Source organism: Bombyx mandarina, chromosome 22, assembly GCF_030267445.1.
Source record: "Bombyx mandarina strain Sakado chromosome 22, ASM3026744v2".
Classification (NCBI taxonomy): domain Eukaryota; kingdom Metazoa; phylum Arthropoda; class Insecta; order Lepidoptera; family Bombycidae; genus Bombyx; species Bombyx mandarina.
The window spans coordinates 12,953,247-12,972,447 of NC_143228.1; the positions used below are offsets into that span (position 1 = coordinate 12,953,247).

General features: G+C 38.0%; 3 protein-coding genes across 7 annotated transcripts in view; 1 reads left to right on the forward strand and 2 right to left on the reverse strand.

The window, feature by feature from the left end:
* Positions 1 to 19,201, reverse strand: part of aux (cyclin-G-associated kinase) — a 348,262-nt gene that overhangs the window by 194,989 nt on the left and 134,072 nt on the right. The gene's annotated exons all lie outside the window — the stretch shown is intronic.
* LOC114245930 (uncharacterized) lies at positions 855 to 10,193 on the forward strand. 2 transcript variants are annotated; one of them, XM_028178248.2, is made up of 7 exons: positions 855 to 1,064; positions 1,191 to 1,262; positions 1,630 to 1,760; positions 2,963 to 3,088; positions 3,840 to 4,070; positions 4,358 to 5,019; positions 8,196 to 10,193. In XM_028178248.2, exons 1-7 carry the CDS (start codon positions 1,008 to 1,010, stop codon positions 9,956 to 9,958), a joined length of 3,042 nt encoding a protein of 1,013 aa, XP_028034049.2. In that variant the 5' UTR covers positions 855 to 1,007; the 3' UTR covers positions 9,959 to 10,193. The 2 variants fall into 2 exon arrangements, with proteins under 2 accessions (XP_028034049.2, XP_028034050.2); XM_028178249.2 differs by having other exon boundaries at positions 1,642 to 1,760.
* The window catches only part of Keap1 (kelch like ECH associated protein 1), a 33,626-nt gene continuing 26,652 nt past the window's right edge, over positions 12,228 to 19,201 (reverse strand). For all 4 annotated transcript variants that reach the window (XM_089736623.1, XM_028178212.2, XM_089736622.1 and 1 more), the window contains 5 exons: positions 17,362 to 17,493; positions 16,570 to 16,649; positions 15,014 to 15,219; positions 14,333 to 14,509; positions 12,228 to 14,029 (listed from right to left, as the gene is read on the reverse strand). In XM_089736623.1, coding sequence (XP_089592749.1) covers positions 13,716 to 14,029; positions 14,333 to 14,509; positions 15,014 to 15,219; positions 16,570 to 16,649; positions 17,362 to 17,493 — 909 coding nt within the window. In that variant the 3' untranslated portion in view covers positions 12,228 to 13,715. The remainder of the gene's footprint in view (positions 14,030 to 14,332; positions 14,510 to 15,013; positions 15,220 to 16,569; positions 16,650 to 17,361; positions 17,494 to 19,201) is intronic.

The following is a 19,201-nucleotide window of genomic DNA, read 5'->3' on the forward strand; positions in this document are numbered from 1 at the left end:
AGTACGCTACCCTTTTTTTTTAGATGGGTGGACGAGCTCACAGCCCACCTGGTGTTAAGTGGTTACTGGAGCCCATAGACATCTACAACGTAAATGCGCCACCCATCGTGAGATATAAGTTCTAAGGTCTCAGTATAGTTACAACGGGTGCCCCACCCTTCAAACCGAAACGCATTACTGCTTCACGGCAGAAATAGGCAGGGCGGTGGTACCTACCCGTGCGGACTCACAAGAGGTCCTACCACCAGTACCCTGGTTAATAGTTTCTGGATTTTCAACACATTATTCACAAGGGACTTGTGCTTTCGAGATGTGGTGTTGGCGAAGAATTCTCTGCATACCGCGGACCGCCAAGAGAACAAACCAATTTATCCTCGAGCAGCTTTTGCGAAAAAAACGAAACTGTCTACAATTTGTTACGACCACGGTCATACCAAACTGAGCACCAGGCAGTGATCACAGCTTAAATTCGATATTACTACGATTGAAAAAACAAACAATAAATTTCTGCTAATCGTAATACATTTCGTATTCACTAGAATTAATGAGCACGACATTAGATAAATTGAGCGACATTTGTTAGGATTTTCAATCGGCGTTAGTTAAGCAACATGTACATATCCATTTATATGAACAACGCATACTTACTTAAATGCTGAACATGTTTTTAATGACACAATCTTCAAATCTAGTCTTAACTGTTTTAACACCCATATTTTGAAATTGTTGTTCCATCTTACTTAATTTAATTCCATTACAATTCATATCTCTACATATCAATTTTCTATAACAGAAAAATTCGATTATTTAGAAAAGCGTGTTGTTTGGGTTGTTTCTTTTGCTTGTTCGATCGATGAGAAAAATCAAAAGTCTATGGCCATGTTATGAAGTTAAAGTGGGTAATAAAAATAAAGGAAACCAAAATAATTGTAATTAATAGGTCTAGAGTTTATTTAACTGAGTGAATTTGATTATATATTTATGCTTTATTATTCAATATTTCCAAAATGGAAGACATTTACGGTGATTTGGAAAATTACAATGAAGTTAACGCTCTTGAAGAGGTATGCGATTTAGCGCCAAAACATTTCGTGGTGCACATTTATCGAAAGAAAATAAATAAACGAAAGTTATTTTATGTATAATAAGAAATAAACGATATTCATTGTACACCTTTCCTTTATTTTTAGCTGCAAAGTGAAAACAGAGAGTTGAAAGGCAAATTAGATGAGTACTCGACCGCTATGGATAAACTTCAAAAAGTAAGTTTTGAAACATTTATTACGTATAGCTGAACGGATCTTAGAGTTAATAGTTATTAACGAAGAATACCACATAATTATTAAATATAAAATTAAATGTTAAAACAAAGTATATATATGTAATAATAATAAAATAAATAAATAAAATAAATAAAGAAATGTAACCAGAGAAGTAAATCTATGTTTATATTTATAAATATAAAGTAAATTAAGTAATGTTATAGTTTTAAGATAATAACAATAAATATTAATTGTGCCTACCTAGTTATACTACAACAATAATACACCTTAATGAAGTCTGTTGTAAATACCATGAATATTAAATACTCAAATAGTATCTTAGAATGGATATGAATTGAATCTTTAGGATATTTTGCAGGATTTCGACAAACTGTCATCTGAGTACAAGAAGTTAGAGTGTAACTATTCATCTTTACTGAAGACTGCACAAGCTGAGATAGAGAGAAAAACCAAAATTATTAAAGACCTCAACATTGAGTGAGTTTATTGTACATATTCTTAATAATGTTACCAAAAGTGTGTTCAAGAAAAAGAGGACTTGAGAAAAAGTAAAATGTCTATTTCTACCTTAACACAACACAAGACTGCAGTGTCTAGTTTGACTTGAAAAAACCCCAATGTATTTAGGATGTTTTCAACAATGTTTTCATTGTGATCACGAGGTGGACACATGTATATTACCAAAAATTACACATAACATGCAACAGCCTTATAAATTTTTTATAAACAAAACTAGATTGTTAATGTTAAAAATATGAATTTGGTACATATTAGTTGTATAAACTTTCACAATATTGAGTGTGTGCTGGGGGATGGGATATTCTATTGTTAAAAAAATTAATGCCAAATGCTACTATTTGCCAAATTTAAAATAAAAAATTTACAATTTTCTTTTAATTCTGGCTAATGATAAAAAAATGAGTGAATAATGTATTTTTTATTGATATTTTACCTAGCACACCTGATGGTGAGTTGTCACGGCTGCTTGTGGATATGTGGATGTTCACGATTGACTTCCACGGTGAAGGAATAACATCGTGTAATAAAAATGAAACCCGCAAAATTATAATTTGGGTAATTACTGGTGGTAGGACCTCTTGTGAGTCTGCGTGGGTGGGTACCACCACCCTGCCTATTTCTGCTGTGAAGCAGTAATGCGTTTCGGTTTGAAGGGTGGGGCAGCCGTTGTAACTATACTTGAGACCTTAGAACTTGTATCTCAAGGTGGGTGGCGCATTTACGTTGTGGATGTCTATGGGCTCCAGTAACCACTTAACACCAGGTGGGCTGTGAGCTCGTCCAACCATCTAAGCAATAAAAAAAAAAAAAATGAGCCATTCAAGGGGCACAGCCAAAATGTAACATTTTGTTCTATTGCTTCATATTGGCTCTCAGTGGCTGTGTATCCTGTGAGTGTAGTATATGTTGTAGTTCAGTGACTGGAGACCATCTCATAATTGTATTTAATAGTTAAAGTCAATTTGTAGATAGCAGGAGATGATGAAGAAATTGTAGGCCCAGCTCATTTTTATGTTTCATCAATGAACTATCCACAATTGTCAACAGTTAGGTTAAGGATATGAATATGATGTCATGCTGAAAATATTAAACAATGTTTGTATGTGACTAACAAATTGATTGGTATAAATAATTTATTTGAAAATACATTTATTTTACAGAAAAGACTTGTTAGTCATAAATTCATTGAAAAATGGAAACAAACGGGTGTTAAACATTAAAAATCTAGCTTTCCGTTGTCAGTATTCAGGAAAACATGAAAAACCAAATACTTATCCACAAAAAACGTGAGTTATTTATTTATCTAAATTGGCAAGTAAACGCTTGCTTTATCATCACATATTTACATTTCAAAATTATCGACTATAGGATGACTGAATTTATATATCAGTTAGCAGCCTTTCCTACTGGGCTGAGGCTAGAGGAATTAATTATTTCAAACAAACATTTATTTGATAAACGGGTTTGCTTGCTTTGTTTGTTTAATAAATGTGTAATATCTGTACCTGTAAAAGAAATATACTTATGGGTAGTACATATCCATAGGGGCTCACAATATGCCCTACATCCATCAGTTTCGCTATCACATTCAATTCCATCAAACAAAAGAATAAGAAGAAGTATTCAACACTTGAACCCGATTGGATTCAAGTCTTGAATACAGTTTGCATTACTTTTCAAATTATCTTCAGAAACACTGAAAACATAGTTGCATGTTAATAGTTGAGCTTTAAATCTGTTATGACTCATATGAGAAATAGTGTATTGTAGATTAAAGAAAAATAGTTGTAACTATTTGAAATCATTTTATTGAATTAATAGGCAGGCAGTGTTTCTGGTTTCCCTATGTGTACAATGCGGAATTACTTATACATTCCATTAAACTCTGGAATGGATTTGGTTTTTATACTACCAATGGAGTTTTCTATGATATTATTCAGGGTCAAATCTGGGTGTTGGTAACTAAGTAATCTAAATGATAGTTTACAGTTATGAACATTATTCCTACTTCTTTGAATAAATGAATCTGACTTACAGTTCCAGACCGAAAGCTCCTAAATCTACAGAAGAAATGAAAGAAGTAAATTATAAAAAAGATCTTTCACCCACACTTAAAACTAAAATAAGCAGCACAGGTTCTACAGATGGAAACGTAAGCAGAGATGTTAGTGAATCTAAAGAGAATGTTACACATGCTGTTGAGAGTGGGAAATCTAGCCAAAAACCACTGCATATTCGAAACAGGCGGAAATCTATGCCAACTGAAAGGTAATTAAAAGAGTACTGACAAACATTTTGTTTACAAGTCAGTCAAAAGTTTATAATATTTTCTAATATTGTTTTTATGAAAGTAAACAAACATATCTGTAGAAATAATTGGGTGAAGCTAGTAAAAAAATAATACAGAGATGATTAAACATTTTTGACCCAATATCTTCTTTACACAACAAGTTAACAACTTAAAGCAAGTATCCTGAATTCACCAAAATTTCTGCAAAAAATTAACGTCTTCTTGATTTTTTTTAATCTAAAATTATAATCCTCAAAAATTTAAGGTTTGAGGAAGATCTTGACGGTCATATGTCAGAACAGTATAGAAGAAAAGCACCAGAAACAGTCACTGCCAACAAAAACGCCCAAGATATAAATTACAATGATAGATATAATAGAACATCAGAACAAATTTATAAAAATGAGATGTATTATGAACCTTCACGAGACACTTATAGAAGTAGAAGTAGTAAACATTATGATAATGGAAGTTACAAGGGAAAAGATAAATATGATTCTTCAAGACGACGAAGGTTTTACAGTCCAGAAACACGGAATAGGTACCCTCGGGAATATCGAGATGATCATTATAATAGGATAGATCACAGAGACAGGAAATTAGAAAATACACCAGTCGAATACCAAAAAGACTATAGGAAAAGCAATAAAATTTATCCTCACGATTATGACCGATATAAATGGGACAAACAAGCAGTCAAACATAAAATACCAACAAATGACTATGATGAGCCTTACAGCAAAAAGCAGAGAAATGAGGCATATCAAAGCTATAAACGTCAAGAAGAGGAAGAAAAACGTAGATACGAAAAGGAATATAAAGAACACCAAGATATAGCGGAAACATTTGAAGAGCTACAGTCCCAGTACACATCCTGTCAGTCTCCTGATTTTGATTATAATATTGATTATACAGAGCCCATAAAAGGTAATGTTTCTGGTCAGTATGCTTAGTATGGCATTTATGTCATCCTAGTATACTTAATGCATGACATAAGTTTTGGGTCATTTTGCATGCCAGTTTTCCAATCTTTGGTTATTTTAATAATAATTTAGTATGTTGTTAAGCTGCTAAAATAGCCTATCATTCTTGCCTTGTATCGTTTTTATGTTGGATGACTATACAATTATAATAATATAAGTGTTTTACCTACTTTGCTTTGAGAGTATTCCCATCTAATTTTTTCTTTTTCTTTTTTTTAATGCCATCCCTCTAATTTGGTAGACAATAATGGGCTCATGGCCCACCTGGTGTTAATTTGTTTCCGGAGCCCATAGAAACCTACGACGTAAATGCCGCCACCCACCTCGAGACATGAGTTCTAAGGTCTCAGTTTTTCCAGTACAACGGCTGTCCCACCCTTCAAATCGAAACGCATTACTGCTTTACGGCAGAAATAGGCAGCTTAGTGGTACCAACCCGTGCGGAACATTACGTCCTTTTTTTTTTTAGTGCCCTTATAGGCAGACGAGCATACGGCCCACCTGGTGGTGTGTGGTTACCGTCGCCCATGGACTTCAGTAATACCAGGGGCAGAGCCAAGCCGCTGCCTACCGCTTAATACTCTCCATAAGCCTCGTTTGAAGAAGGACATGTCATAGCGCTCGGGAAACACCGTGGAGGGGAGCTCATCCCATAGCCGGATCGTACGTGGCAAAAAAGACCTCTGGAAACGCACTGTGGATGACCGCAGTGGCTCTAGGTAGTATGGATGAACTCTACTCCGGTGGCGGGCGATGCGATGGTAAAAACGAGATGCCGGTATCATCTCGAACAATTCCTCAGAGCACTCCCCACGGAACATACGGTACAAAATACAGAGGGAACCGAAGTCCCTCCGCCTACTTCGAAGTAGTTTAAGTCCTACCACCAGCAATTTCTAGTTTTGTTGTTTTACTAACTCAGTGATGCTACCTGCCGTTAGTTATTATATTTTGAAAAGTTCTTAAAAATGTAATGTAAATTTCCAATGAGGCTAGTATTGTGAAATGTACTTAATTTCAAGTAATACACTTCTATTAAACACCTAGAACATCACTGGAAGTTTTATATTGAAATCTGTTTGTAATAACCAATAGCCTGGTTATGCTGGCTTTTATGAAAAATATTAAGTAAGCACTTTATTTCCAAAAATGGCAGCAATCATTATTACAAAGTAAAGATACAAAAGTCTGTCATTTATTTTTGAGAAAGCCACAAGAAAGAAAGTTGGTCTCATTCTACCCATAATTGATTACGCCGATGCCTGCTACTTGGATGCCACTGAGGAGCTCTCAAATAAGCTTGAGAGGTTGCAAAATCTATGTATCCGTTTTATATACAATCTCAGAAAATTCGATCATATTTCTCATTTTCGCAAAAAACTTAAATGGCTCCCTATACGCCTTCGTAGGAATACTCGAATATTGTCTCCTATTCTACCCGATGATATGTAGGGGAAGTAAAATGTCCCTTAGAAATAAGGTGACACTCTACAAAACTTGCATACGCCCCGTCATGACCTATGCAAGTGTAGTGTTCGCTCACGCGGCCCGCACTCACTTAAAGTCATTCCAAATCATTCAATCCCGTTTTTGCAGGATAGCCGTCGGAGCCCCGTGGTTCGTCAGGAACGTCGACCTCCATGACGACCTGGACTTAGAGTCCATCAGTAAGTATCTTCAGTCGGCGTCCATGCGCCACTTCGATAAAGCGGCACGACACGAGAACCCTCTCATCGTGGCCGCCGGTAACTACATTCCCGATCCTGCGGACAGAATGGAAAGCAGTCGACGTCGCCCAAAACACGTTATCTCGGATCCTCCCGATCCACTAACGGTGCTTTTAGGTACTTCAAGCACCGGTCACCGTTCTCGTCGAACCCGTCGCTTGCGACGAAGGGCTCGACGAGTAAATTAACTCTCAGACACAGCCCACTGAGTTTCTCGCCGGATCTTCTCAGTGGGTCGCGTTTCCGATCCGGTGGTAGATTCTGCGAAGCACGGCTCTTGCTAGGGTTCGTGTTAGCAACGTCATCAGGTTTGAGCCCCGTGAGCTCACCTACTAAAGTTAGGGTTACGCTGAGATAGCCGCTAGGGCTATCAGCTTAGGTAGGCAAAAAAAAAAAAAAAGTCTCCTATTCAATATCCTGCATAAGCCCACTTCTCCCTTATATTTACGTGAGCGATTCTCTTTCATTCGTTCTCCTGATGCTCCCTGCAGATCCAACCAACGTTCTGTCTTGTTATTCCCTTCCCACAAAACCAATTTCTATTCTCACTCCTTTACTGTGCACGCGGTCAGACTATGGAATTCGCTGCCGGCTGACATCCGAGTTTGCAAGTCTGTTTCTGTTTTTAAATACAAGGTCAAACAATTCTATCTCTCATCTACCGAATGATCATTGTTCTATACGCTTCGTATATACTGTGTTACGTATAATATTTTGTATTCAAGCTCAACAATATTTGCTATGTGTATGTGCATTACTATAATTCTCATGTTGTATTTGTTATTTTAGTTATGTGTTATTTGTTCTACACACACTCATCGCTTTTAATTATTATTCTCATAATCCTCTCGCAGGTCTGTTGGAAGAGATTTCTTAAAGAAATAGCAGCGCCTTTGTACATAATTTTCCTATTACTCTGTACTATGTCATATTTTCTGTGTGTACATAAATAAATGTCACAAAACAAAAGGTGTAGGTTTTTAATAATAATAATAATAATTGGGCTCAACTTTTGCATGGTCATCCGGCCTCAATTTAGTATTTCTTGTGTTATTCGTACCAGAAACTGACATACATACATCTATATGTTTAAATATGTACATGTATAGATAATAAATACCCAGACAAAGAGCAAACAAACCTGCTCATCACACAATGTTTTCCCAATGACGGAATCAAACCCACGACCCTCAGCACAACAGTCAGGGACGCACTGAGTCAGTCGAGTTATTATCGTTATATGTTTTGTTCTGAAATGTTTACGTGATTAGTTATAATGGTCAAGCTACAGGTTGTCCTCCAGAGCTGGGTCATAGCTCAGTTTCAATATAGCTTTACATAAAATATTTATTAAAAGTAAAAGTTGGTGAGAATAAAATTGTAATTTTTTCAGAAATCATGAACACAGCTGTAGTGCAGCTCGAAGATCCAAGAATATCGAGTAGTAATTATGAGTTAAAAACGTTAGAGGGAAAGGAATTTCTATCTACAAAAACAGACATAAAGATTAAGTTTAAAGTAATAAAGCAATCTGATTGGGGTGTTGAGAAAGTTAGCATGCCGGAAGAACTAATTCGGTGTCCTTCAGATGAACAACTCATTAAGGAACTATACACGGATTTTGACAATCCCGTGACAAGGATATCTATGAATAATGAACTACATGAAGACAATGTTGATCGTGAAACAGAAACAAATCAGTGCAGGGACGGCAAAACTGTCTGCTCTGAGACTAAGAAGAAGAAAACGCCAGAAATGAAGATAAAAGATTTGACAATGTCACAACCTGCTTCAAACAACTATAATGTATCTAAAGTTAAGGAAGTAAATATGGACTCTACTCCGCATACTAGTTCCGCGATTCAAGAACAAGGAAAATCTTTAGGTATTATTGAAAATTTACACGCAATTAAAGATGGCAATAAAAATTATAAGGAAAAAATTAAGATCCATGAATTTCCAATAAGACCGATAGAAAAAGAAGAGGATAGGAAAAGCAAAATAGATTCTTTTAATGAATTGGAGTTTACGTGTGGCTTTATGAATACAAGTAAATCATTTAACCAGACCACTGTAATTGGGATTGTGGAAGGTGATTTAGAATTAAGTGACGAAACTTGTGATAATATGGAAGACCAAAAAGTATCATTACATGACAAAAAAGATTATCAAGAAGAGTCTATTATTGAAAATGTACAAAGTTCCGAAAAGCTTGTTGCAGAAAAACCTGGCACAGATTTGAATGCGACTATAGATTTTGTTGGAGAAAAACTGGAAGAAAGAGAAGATAAAAACGTAACTGCAAAAGAAAAGGTTGAAGTGTTATCAAATATCACGAAAAAAGAAAAACCGAAAAAGAAAAAACAGAAAGATGGTAATGAAACATATAATAATAGTGAAGTTCACAACACCGAGAAGACCAAATGCAAAAGCAAGGCTAAACCTAAACAAATTAAAACAAAATTTCATGATTTATTTGGTGACAGTACCAGTTTGATAACACCTGAAGATTTAGGATTAATAACCAACAAAACTCAAGTACAGAATTCAACTAACTACGTGCCGATTTTTGAAGACGCCACCGACGGTATTGAGTTACAAGAAGCAAATAAAATAGCAGTAGAAAATTTAAATGAAGTAAGTATAGAAGGGCTCAATAAAATGACCACCGAGACTATGGAATTCAATAAAATTGAAATTATGAATAATGAACCTGAAAAAGCCATTGCTAATTTGATTGCAATGCCAACTATAGAAACTTGTGATAGCAATGAAAATATTAGTCTACATCCGACAGAAAATGAGTCGGATGTAGTTAAGACTGTAATCATATCGACAGGTGTACAGCCCATAGTTTTAACTGACGTACCACTTGAGAGTATAGAACCATTTCCAACGAATAATCAAGGAACGGTTGCAGAAAAAAATTCAGGAACCCTACTGAACGCTCTTGCTACGTCAACTCCATACAAATCACCACGAACTTTGTCAGACCCCGCTCCAATAGTAACTGAGGACAGTGTAAATAGCAACAATTCAGAAAGCATGAATACTGCAACAGTTTTGGAAACTTCAGGCAGTGAAACGGTTTCCCAAAAGGACGTACCTGACGTTAGGATATTTCTTAAAAGGAAAAGAAAAATCATAAAAAAATAAACATTTTTACACGAAATCATGAACTTTAAAATTTCGAAAGTGTTCAACAATACTCATTGTTATGTATCATTTAAGAACTTGTAATTGTGTGACAAAATCTATTATATGTACATAAACTATGAACTTTCTGTTTATGTGGGTAAAGAAGGTATTTATTTGTGTATAAATATTGAACTAGAAACATATTGTTATAAAATTAAGTTGCAATAAAGAAGCACGACGAAGGGAATATATATGTCAAAGTTTTTTTTTAATACTTAGTCTTGTTAGATATTTTATACAATTTAACATTTTTTTAAATGCAATCTTATATACAAACCAACATGGAGTTAGTTTGGGTTCATCCCATTCTGAAATGTAACAACAAATTTAATCATTATGACAGTGGGACACTTTTGTGTTACAAAAAACTGAATATAGTGTAGTTTATTTGCTCTAGTAAGTTTAGTAGTAATGTTTGGACTACATAGAAACAAGACTGAGTGACAAAAATTACTGGCAACTAGTAGTAGAGCTCTAGTATATTTTTTAAGTATACTATACTACTAGTGATACCACCTTTTCCTGATTCTACCGAAAACTTGAGTCATGTGTTCCGATTCCCCACGTGGGACTTACGGACTGTCGAGGCGGTTTACCCGATCTTTGATGACTGGATGAATCGTGGCGCGGGACGCCTCATCTTTCGTCTGGTGTAGGTGCTGACCGGGCACGGATGCTTCGGGTAGTATTTGCACCGGATAGGAGCTGAGGCGACGACGAGGTGTTCACCATTGTGGACACGATCTGGACACGGCGGCGCATACGCTCGCTGTCTGCCCCGCTTGGGAGGTGCAGCGCCGTGTCCTGGTCGCAAAGATAGGATCGGACTTGTCGCTGCCTGGCGTCGTGTCGTCGATGCTTGGCGGCGAAGAGTCCTGGAAAGCTATGCTGGACTTCTGCGAGTGCACCATCTCGCAGGAAGTGGCGGGGCGGGTGAGGCAAACCTCTCCTCACTACGCTGAAATCCGCCGCCGCCAAGCAGGGGGTCGGGACCGGGGTCCCATCCGTGACCCGGCCCCCTAAGAGCTTTGGGCTCCACCCGCTTTATGCGTTGAGGAACCCGGCCGTGGGGCGGGGTGATTTACACCACGCCCGTAATAGGAAGCTGGGTAACCGGTAAGACCGCGTTCCCCCGATCGCTCTGGGGGAAGATGCAGCGTGGCGTCAAGGTGGGCTCCCGGCCCGTCGACCGTGGGAACCGGTGACCGTGTCGCCGGTCCGGCGTCCGGGTGACCGCGGGATGGATGTAATATGCTCTGCGTGAACCGTTCCGCCGTCTCAATAACTCCGACTGGGCTCCAGCCCGGTGCGCGGATGGGGATCCAGCGATTTTCTCCTGTGGAAAAAAAATGTGTTCCGATTGTAGAGAGACCACTAACTCAGGTTCTTTGTCTTTGGAAGTAGGCAGTTTTTATCCCACTTAATATTATGTGGATACCGTCGTTCGGATATCAGTATTGCAAGGATACAGAAAGCTGTAGCCTGCTATTGGGAACTTTGTGAAGTGTGTTGAGTTGTGAATGTTTATCTCACTACGTGCTTTGAGAACATCGTGGAGGCGAGTAGCGTAAAGACTGCATTCCAAAGCCGAAGGTTGAAATCCAATGGCTTCTAAAAACTCCATTCGATAACAGATTGATCGGCCGTTTGTGACCACGAAAACTGCAAGGTGTTCGAAACGACGGAAATATTTACATCAAAATAACAAGGGCGAGAATAAACAGTAAAAATAGTTTTAAATATAGCAGGATCACAATAATTCCTTGTTGCATATTTTTTAACATTAGGCAGTAGTATTCACGTCATTACGGATCCTCCCGATCGATTAACGGTGCTTTTAGGCACCACAAGCACCGGTCACCGTCCTCGTCGAACCCGTCGCTTGCGGCAAAGGGCTCGACAAACGAATTAACCCACAGACACAACCCACTGAGTTTCTCGCCGGATCTTCTCAGTGGGTCGCGTTTCCCATCCGGTGGTAGATTCTGCGAAGCACTGCTACTGCTAGGTCAATGTTAGCATCACTCCGGTTTGAGCCTCGTGAGCTCACCTACTAGTTAAGGTAACGCTGAAATAGGCTCTCAAGGCTATCAGATTAGGTAGGGAAAAAAAAGTAGTGTTCATGCTGTAGCGTCTATGGGTTGACCTAGACTAGATGAGCGGTAAATCCTGTCCAGTGTCCACGGCCTATCTACGCCAATGAAAAGACAAAAAAATCATTAAAATAACTTCCCTTAACAGTCTTTATTTTTCCTTACAAATAAAACTATGATATTATTTACATGATTAAATATTTATAGTTGGCTTAATTAAATATGTAATGAAAATGTAATTTAATTTTCAAAACATAAAAATTTTTTTTGTAGAAAATAGATACAAAACAAATAAAATATATCACATTTTATATGTCATTACTTCAATACTACCGTCCAAAGGAATGTACAGAATATTGTACTAGTATAAAAAGCGAGCTTGAAATAAAAATGCATAAGAACACATTTACGACAGTAAGGCGCGGTCTATGTAGGTAGTTAAATATGGTACTGTTCCCTTAGACGACAGAATAATACAAATTATCAGAATCAATTGTTTTAACAAATAATTAAGTACCTAATTTATAACTTTTCAGTTCATTTAGAACATACTACACAAAGTTTTGTTCTTTAGTTGTCTTGACGACCTCAAATTTATAATTAGATTCAGCTGTGAAGTCAAATAGTTTAATAATAAAATCAACACATTCTAGTATCTACATTTAAATTTGAAATAAGTAAATATGTACAGGGACATTAACAAAAGCCGAAAACAATGTTCTGCGCTGCTTGAAAGTAAGTTCATATTTCGTTAATCCACGGCAAAACATTTAAGGCAGCCGGCGGTCACGGTTCGTTGACTTCGCGTGTCAGCCGATTTTTACTAATATATTGTAAGCTGTGTAATATAATTTTATGCTTACGAATATGTTAATGTTATATTGTAATTATCGCATTTCGTCTTTTGTTTTCGGAATAGGTTCCTTTCTATAGATTCTAAGTTTATAAAGATACACCTTACACAGACTGAATTAAAAAAGAACAGTCATTAAGGTTCAATCAAGTACAACACGTCAGTTCCTATTTGCAGTTTTTTTAATTCAATTAACACAGGAAAATAAATAAATCTTGGTTTATATTGGAATAAAAATATATGCTATCATTTTTCTTTGAAGAAGAAATATAAAAATGTTTATTGTCAGAATTTTATGTGCTAGTGAATGAATATGCGTCTTGGGAGTCCAGGCTTTGAGGCCGCCAACATAAAAGCGCATAACAGCTCTACTGTATTTACACTTGCTACAGGTTTCTCTATGAATGCATGAAAAGATAATTAACGTTAAACCTATACAGTTCTTAACAACAATAACATTAAGTTCAAGGAAGAACATTTTTTAGTCAAACAATAAGTACAATTGTTTTGTACTCAATAAAACTATTGTAGTCAAAATTATAACGATCCATTTCTTTCGTCAGAACGTCAAAAGTAACGACAACGTAACATTGTCATATCAACTATACGGTGGAATATGCTATTGGCCGTCATTCCTTAGTACTGTCACCAAAACAATCAGCAATCGATACGTTACATATGGCTACGAGAAACAAAATCACAAATCTCACTGACTTATATACAAGGGCAGTCCCGATTTAGATCGAGTATCACATCACAGCACTAGTCACTACAGGCCGTTCTCGAAGCTCCTAGTGTTCGATAAAGTCCGAATGATATTGTTGGCCATCGGGATGTCGTCGTTTCTGGAGGACGACGGCTGAGTGAGGACTGCGGTGGAGGCGGTCCGTTTGCCTATCTTCCTGAGCACGGTGGCGGCGGCGGCGAGGTCGCAGTGGTCGGACAGCGGCGCCACGTGCTGGTAGCACACGGCGGACGCGTGGCCCGACCGCACTGACGTCAGCGGCGTGCCGTTGCACCAGCTGTTCGTGGCCGGGTCGTACACCTCCACGATGTCCAGGAACGACGTGCCGTCGTAACCACCTGAGCGTAACAAAATCAATAATACTTGTTAGGGAGGTGGTGGTTAAAAAAAATGCTAGTTTTACTGGTGGTAGGACCTCTTGTGAGTCCGCGCGGGTAGGTACCACCACCCTGCCTATTTCTGCCGTGAACTAGTAATGCGTTTCGGTTTGAAGCCGTTGTAACTATACTTGAGACCTTAGAACTGATATCTCAAGATGGGTGTTGCATTTACGTCGTAGTTGTCTATGGGCTCCAGTAACCACTAAAAACCAGGTGGGCTGCGAGCTCGTCCATCCATCTAAGCAATAAAAAAAGGCTCACCTAAAGCATACAGTTTGTTATCCAACACGGTGAGCGAGAGTGCGGAGCGCGCTATCTGCACCGGGGCCACAAGTTCCCAGGTATTTTTCTCAGTATCGTAACGTTCCACGGAGGCCAGCTGCTGGGAGCCATCGTAGCCTCCCACCACGTATATGAACTGATTCATTGCTGCCACGCCTGTAACGAAATTTAGCGTTACATTTCATTATCGATAATGACAAGAGAAAAAGTAATCGTCTTTATACAACTAAGTCTGAAATTACAGTGAATCATTGAAAACATTGCCTAATAGATTGCGAAGGAGTAATTGAATCGTTTTAATAAGAGGGGAATTCGAAAAAATTACAATAAAATATCTGCAAACAAAAATTGGATGAAAGTTATTTTATTTGCATACGACTGAATTAGTACTATATCGGATATCGGTATTATGGCTTAAGTGGCTGAAACTTCAGAACTAAGCAAAAAAAAAAAAAACACAAATCCATTAACAAGCGTATATAAATTTACAAGTTTTTAGAGAAGCAAACACACAATGTCTATTTGTTATCATTTCGTTATCAACACTACACTTGCATAGGTAATGGCGGAACGTATGCGAGTTTTATAGAGTGTCACTTAATTACGAAGGTACAATTTATTTGGGGTAGACGCATTAATGGTATAGACAAGAGTAAGGACCTGCCCCGCTGCGCGCGACGTGCATGGGCGCGACCTCGGTCCAGCGGTTGTTCTCGGGGTGGTAGCACTCGACGGAGGCCACGCGGCGCGCGCCGTCGAACCCCCCCGCCGCGTACAGCAGCCGGTTGACGACGGCCACGCCCACGCCCAGCCGCGCCGTGCTCATGGCCGCCACGCTGCTCCACAGGTCGCGCTCGGGCTCGTAGCTGCAACACGAATACATCCTATATGTAACTATACTAAGACCTTAGAACTCATTAGCCTAAGGAGTTTCTCGCCGGATATTTTCAGTGGGTCGCGTTTCCGATCCGGTGCTAGATTCTGCTTTTTTTTCTTCCTACCTATGCTGATGCCTTGAGAGGCTATTTCAGCTTCACCCTAACGTGTGTAGGTGAGCTCACGGGGCTCAAACCGGAATGATGCTAACACTGACCCTAGCAAGAGTAGTGCTTCGCAGAATCTACCACCGAATCTAAAACGCGACCCACTGAGAAGATCCGGCGAGAAACTCAGTGGGCTGTGTCTATGGGTTAATTCGCTTGTCGAGCCTTTCGTCGCAAGCGACGGGTTCGACGAGGGCGGTGGCCGGTGCTTGTTGTGCCTAAAAGCACCGTTAATGACGTGTTTAGGGCGACGTCGACTGTTTACCAATTGGTCTACAGGATCGGGTATGTGAGATTACAAACGAACAATATGATCATACAAACATATAATATTTAAAAAAATAGCTAAAACAATAACCAAACACGTTTCCATTATCAAAATCACATATAAGTAGATAGTGAACAGAGAAGAGAAATTTACAAATTTAAGTTACAATAAAACAAAAGCAACACAATACGCACATATTATTATGTACAACAACTCACACTATAAAACTATAATACTCATCGGTCTAAATCACTTTATGAATATTCCAAAATAGCTTTTCTATATGCTACAAGTGACAAATAAAAGATGTCAACACTAGAGAACTTAGTATCATACAACCTATAAGATCTACGGGCAAAAGAGTTCGAAGCATATTTCGGGACTTTTTGGCGGGAACGCGAGGAGTGAAGTTGTGTGATTTGTTTTATTTTGTCTATTTAGTGTTTCTTCAGGTTTAAATGTGTAATAATGGTGGTTTATTAACTGTTTAATATCTGTGAAAGTGCACAAATGTGGGAAAATGAAACAAAGCTGCTGGACGTAACTTCTCGGGTTCCTCCAAAAAGTCCACTGAAAAAATCTCAGTAAATGACCACCATTTTACTGCGATTATATTTCATCCCATATCATCTCATTTCATTAAATTTCATCCCAGTTGATTAATGTCTCAAATTAATCATCTTCATTTCATTTCACTCCATATTATCATTTTTCATAAAATTAAGAAAATAAAGTAAAATAAGACATGACTTAAAGGTCTTAGTTACCAGGTCATAAAATCTCTTAAAAAAAAGAAGCATATTTCGTTCGAGCCGTGGACATGTGGGAGGTCTGTTTAAAACGCGCGGTAATACGACTACATTTAAATGAAACTATGTATTGAATTAAAAAAAGCCTTGAGTTACCATTCAACAGTCCTGTGATATTCTGATCCGGCCGAACCTCCTACGGCGTACAAGAGACCGTCCATTACTGCCACACCGACCTGCAAATATAATTGGTAACATTCAATACTTCGTACTATATTGTTCTATGTGGGTATCATTAAATCATATGATTTTGTTAGTCGGACACTCATATCAGGACGGTCGTGATTGCGCTGACGAATTATTGTGGAATAGAGCAATTTATTGAATTAACTTATACTGCCGGTGAAGCATTCGGCAATCCACCACTGGTACAGAACATGAAATTCCTACCCAGCCACGCCCACAATGAGTGGCCTCATGCGTGACCAGTATTGTTGGCCACTCTCAACTATTTAATATACCTGTCAGAGACCCACATGCTGTGTGCTTAGTGCGAGTTTTTTAATTTCTCAATAGCGTAAAGTCAACTCAAATTTGTATGGAGTTGGAACAGCGCCCTTAGCGGCAAACATAGGGATCGAGAAGCCAAAAAACTCGAACTTCTGTTTTTTTACCTATGCTGATAGCCTTGAGAGGTTATTTCAGCTTCAGCCTAACGTGTAGGTGAGCTCACGGGGCTAAAGCCGGAATTGTTGCTAACACTGGTCCTAACAAGAGCGGTGCTTCGCAGAATCTACCACCGGATCGGAAACGCGACCCACTGAGAAGATCCGGCGAGAAACTCAGTGGGCTGTGTCTATGGGATCGCACTAAGCACACTTAATGTATTAGCCCCTTAGACAACAAGAAATAAATATATTGGGAAAGCATCAACATGTGTATACATACCCTATGACGCGGCGTTGACATAGGACTACAAGGTCGCCAGTGTTCCGTGGCGGGATTGTACACGTCAACCCAGTCGCTGTCGTAGGACGAGCCCGGTGACGTATTCCGACCACCGACCGCATAGAACAAACCCTGAAATAAATATTTCATATCGAGGAGTGAAAATTATAATTAAACTATAATTTTTGCAGGTTTGATTTTTATTACACGATGTTATTCCTTCACCGTAGAAGTCAATCGTGAACTTTTGTTGAGTACGTATTTCATTAGAAAAATTGGTACCGCCTGCGAGATTCGAACACCGGTGCATCGCTCAACACGAATGCACTGGACGTCTTATCCTTTAGGCCACGACGACTTCTTTATAATAATTAAAGATACGTTTTATTTGGTATTATCATCAACAGGTCCAATGTTTTTAATTGAATTTCAACTAAGTTTAGTCCATACAAATAGCTGAAGAAGTGTTTTGATATTTTTTTCCAAATTTTAAACATTAAATGGCTCTCCTGTAAATTCGCAAAAATGTCGCTTTTCCCGTCAATATCATTATATGTACTTAACTGCTTTCTTGGTAACCGTTAACGCATTTCAAAACTATTACGGCACGAATTCCCCATTCATTTTGTACGTTTTTACTAGTGGTAGGACCTCTTGTGAGTTCGCGCGGGTGAGTACCATCACCCTGCCTATTTCTGCCGTGAAGCAGTAATGCGTTTCGGTTTGAAGGGTGGGGGGCAGCCGTTGTAACTATACGTGAGACCTTAGAACTTATATCTCAAGGTGGGTGGCGCATTTACGTTTTGAATGTCTATGGGCTCCCGTAACCATTTAACACCAGATGGGCTGTGAGCTCGTCCACCCACCTAAGCAATAAAAAAAAAAAAAACATAAAATTCGACATTTGAAATACCTATAAGTATTTTTATCTACATTTTTATTTAAATCAATTTTGTCAATAACATACATTGCGCATTAGCGCTTTTATACTATCTTGTTCAAATATTTGAGTACTTTATTAATATTTCTCACGATCTCATGCTTAAACGGTAAAAAGGCAAGTTATGTATGATGATAATATTTAGATTAGATTAATGACGTCCGATCAGGCAAGACTTCAACAGAATACAATGTTGAAAAACATCATAAAAGTTTTACATTTTATTTATAGTTCATTATAAGTCCTTATAAGACACAATCTTTGACTTATGTTATTATGTATGTGTAGTAGGTATGTGTGTTATCTGGCAACATTTTGTTATGTATATAACAAATGTTATTTAAAATGGGATGGGTGGACGAGCTCACAGCCCACCTGGTGTTAAGTGGTTACTGGATGGTAGAAGTGGTTAATATATTAAAAAGTAAAAAAAAAACACTTTAATAATAAACCGAATTTATATTTAATGTTGTCTTTTTTAATCTGTTGGTACTGTTGATATTAGAGCGAATTTATATAATTATTGAACTGTCATTGGTCCTTGTTTTGATGAATTTATAAATTTTAAAGTTAATGGGACGCATTGAAGCAAGTGAGAATAACTTTTAAAAATTCAGTTACATACAAACATTTCAAACTAATACAGGCGTATAAATATATGAAAATTCAAAATTGTACGGTTTGCCCACACAACCCTCTGTTGTGATAATGATAACAACTCCCAATATTGAGTAATTGTTTATTGATATGCTTACACTGATTGATGACTCTATTTATATGATAAAAATGACATTATGCACGTACCTACGCGACGCCTTGCTGATGGCGGTACACGAATTGAATCGAAAATGAATGACTTTGATGTAAAATGCATCGGTATGCAATATGATGTGCGCGCTG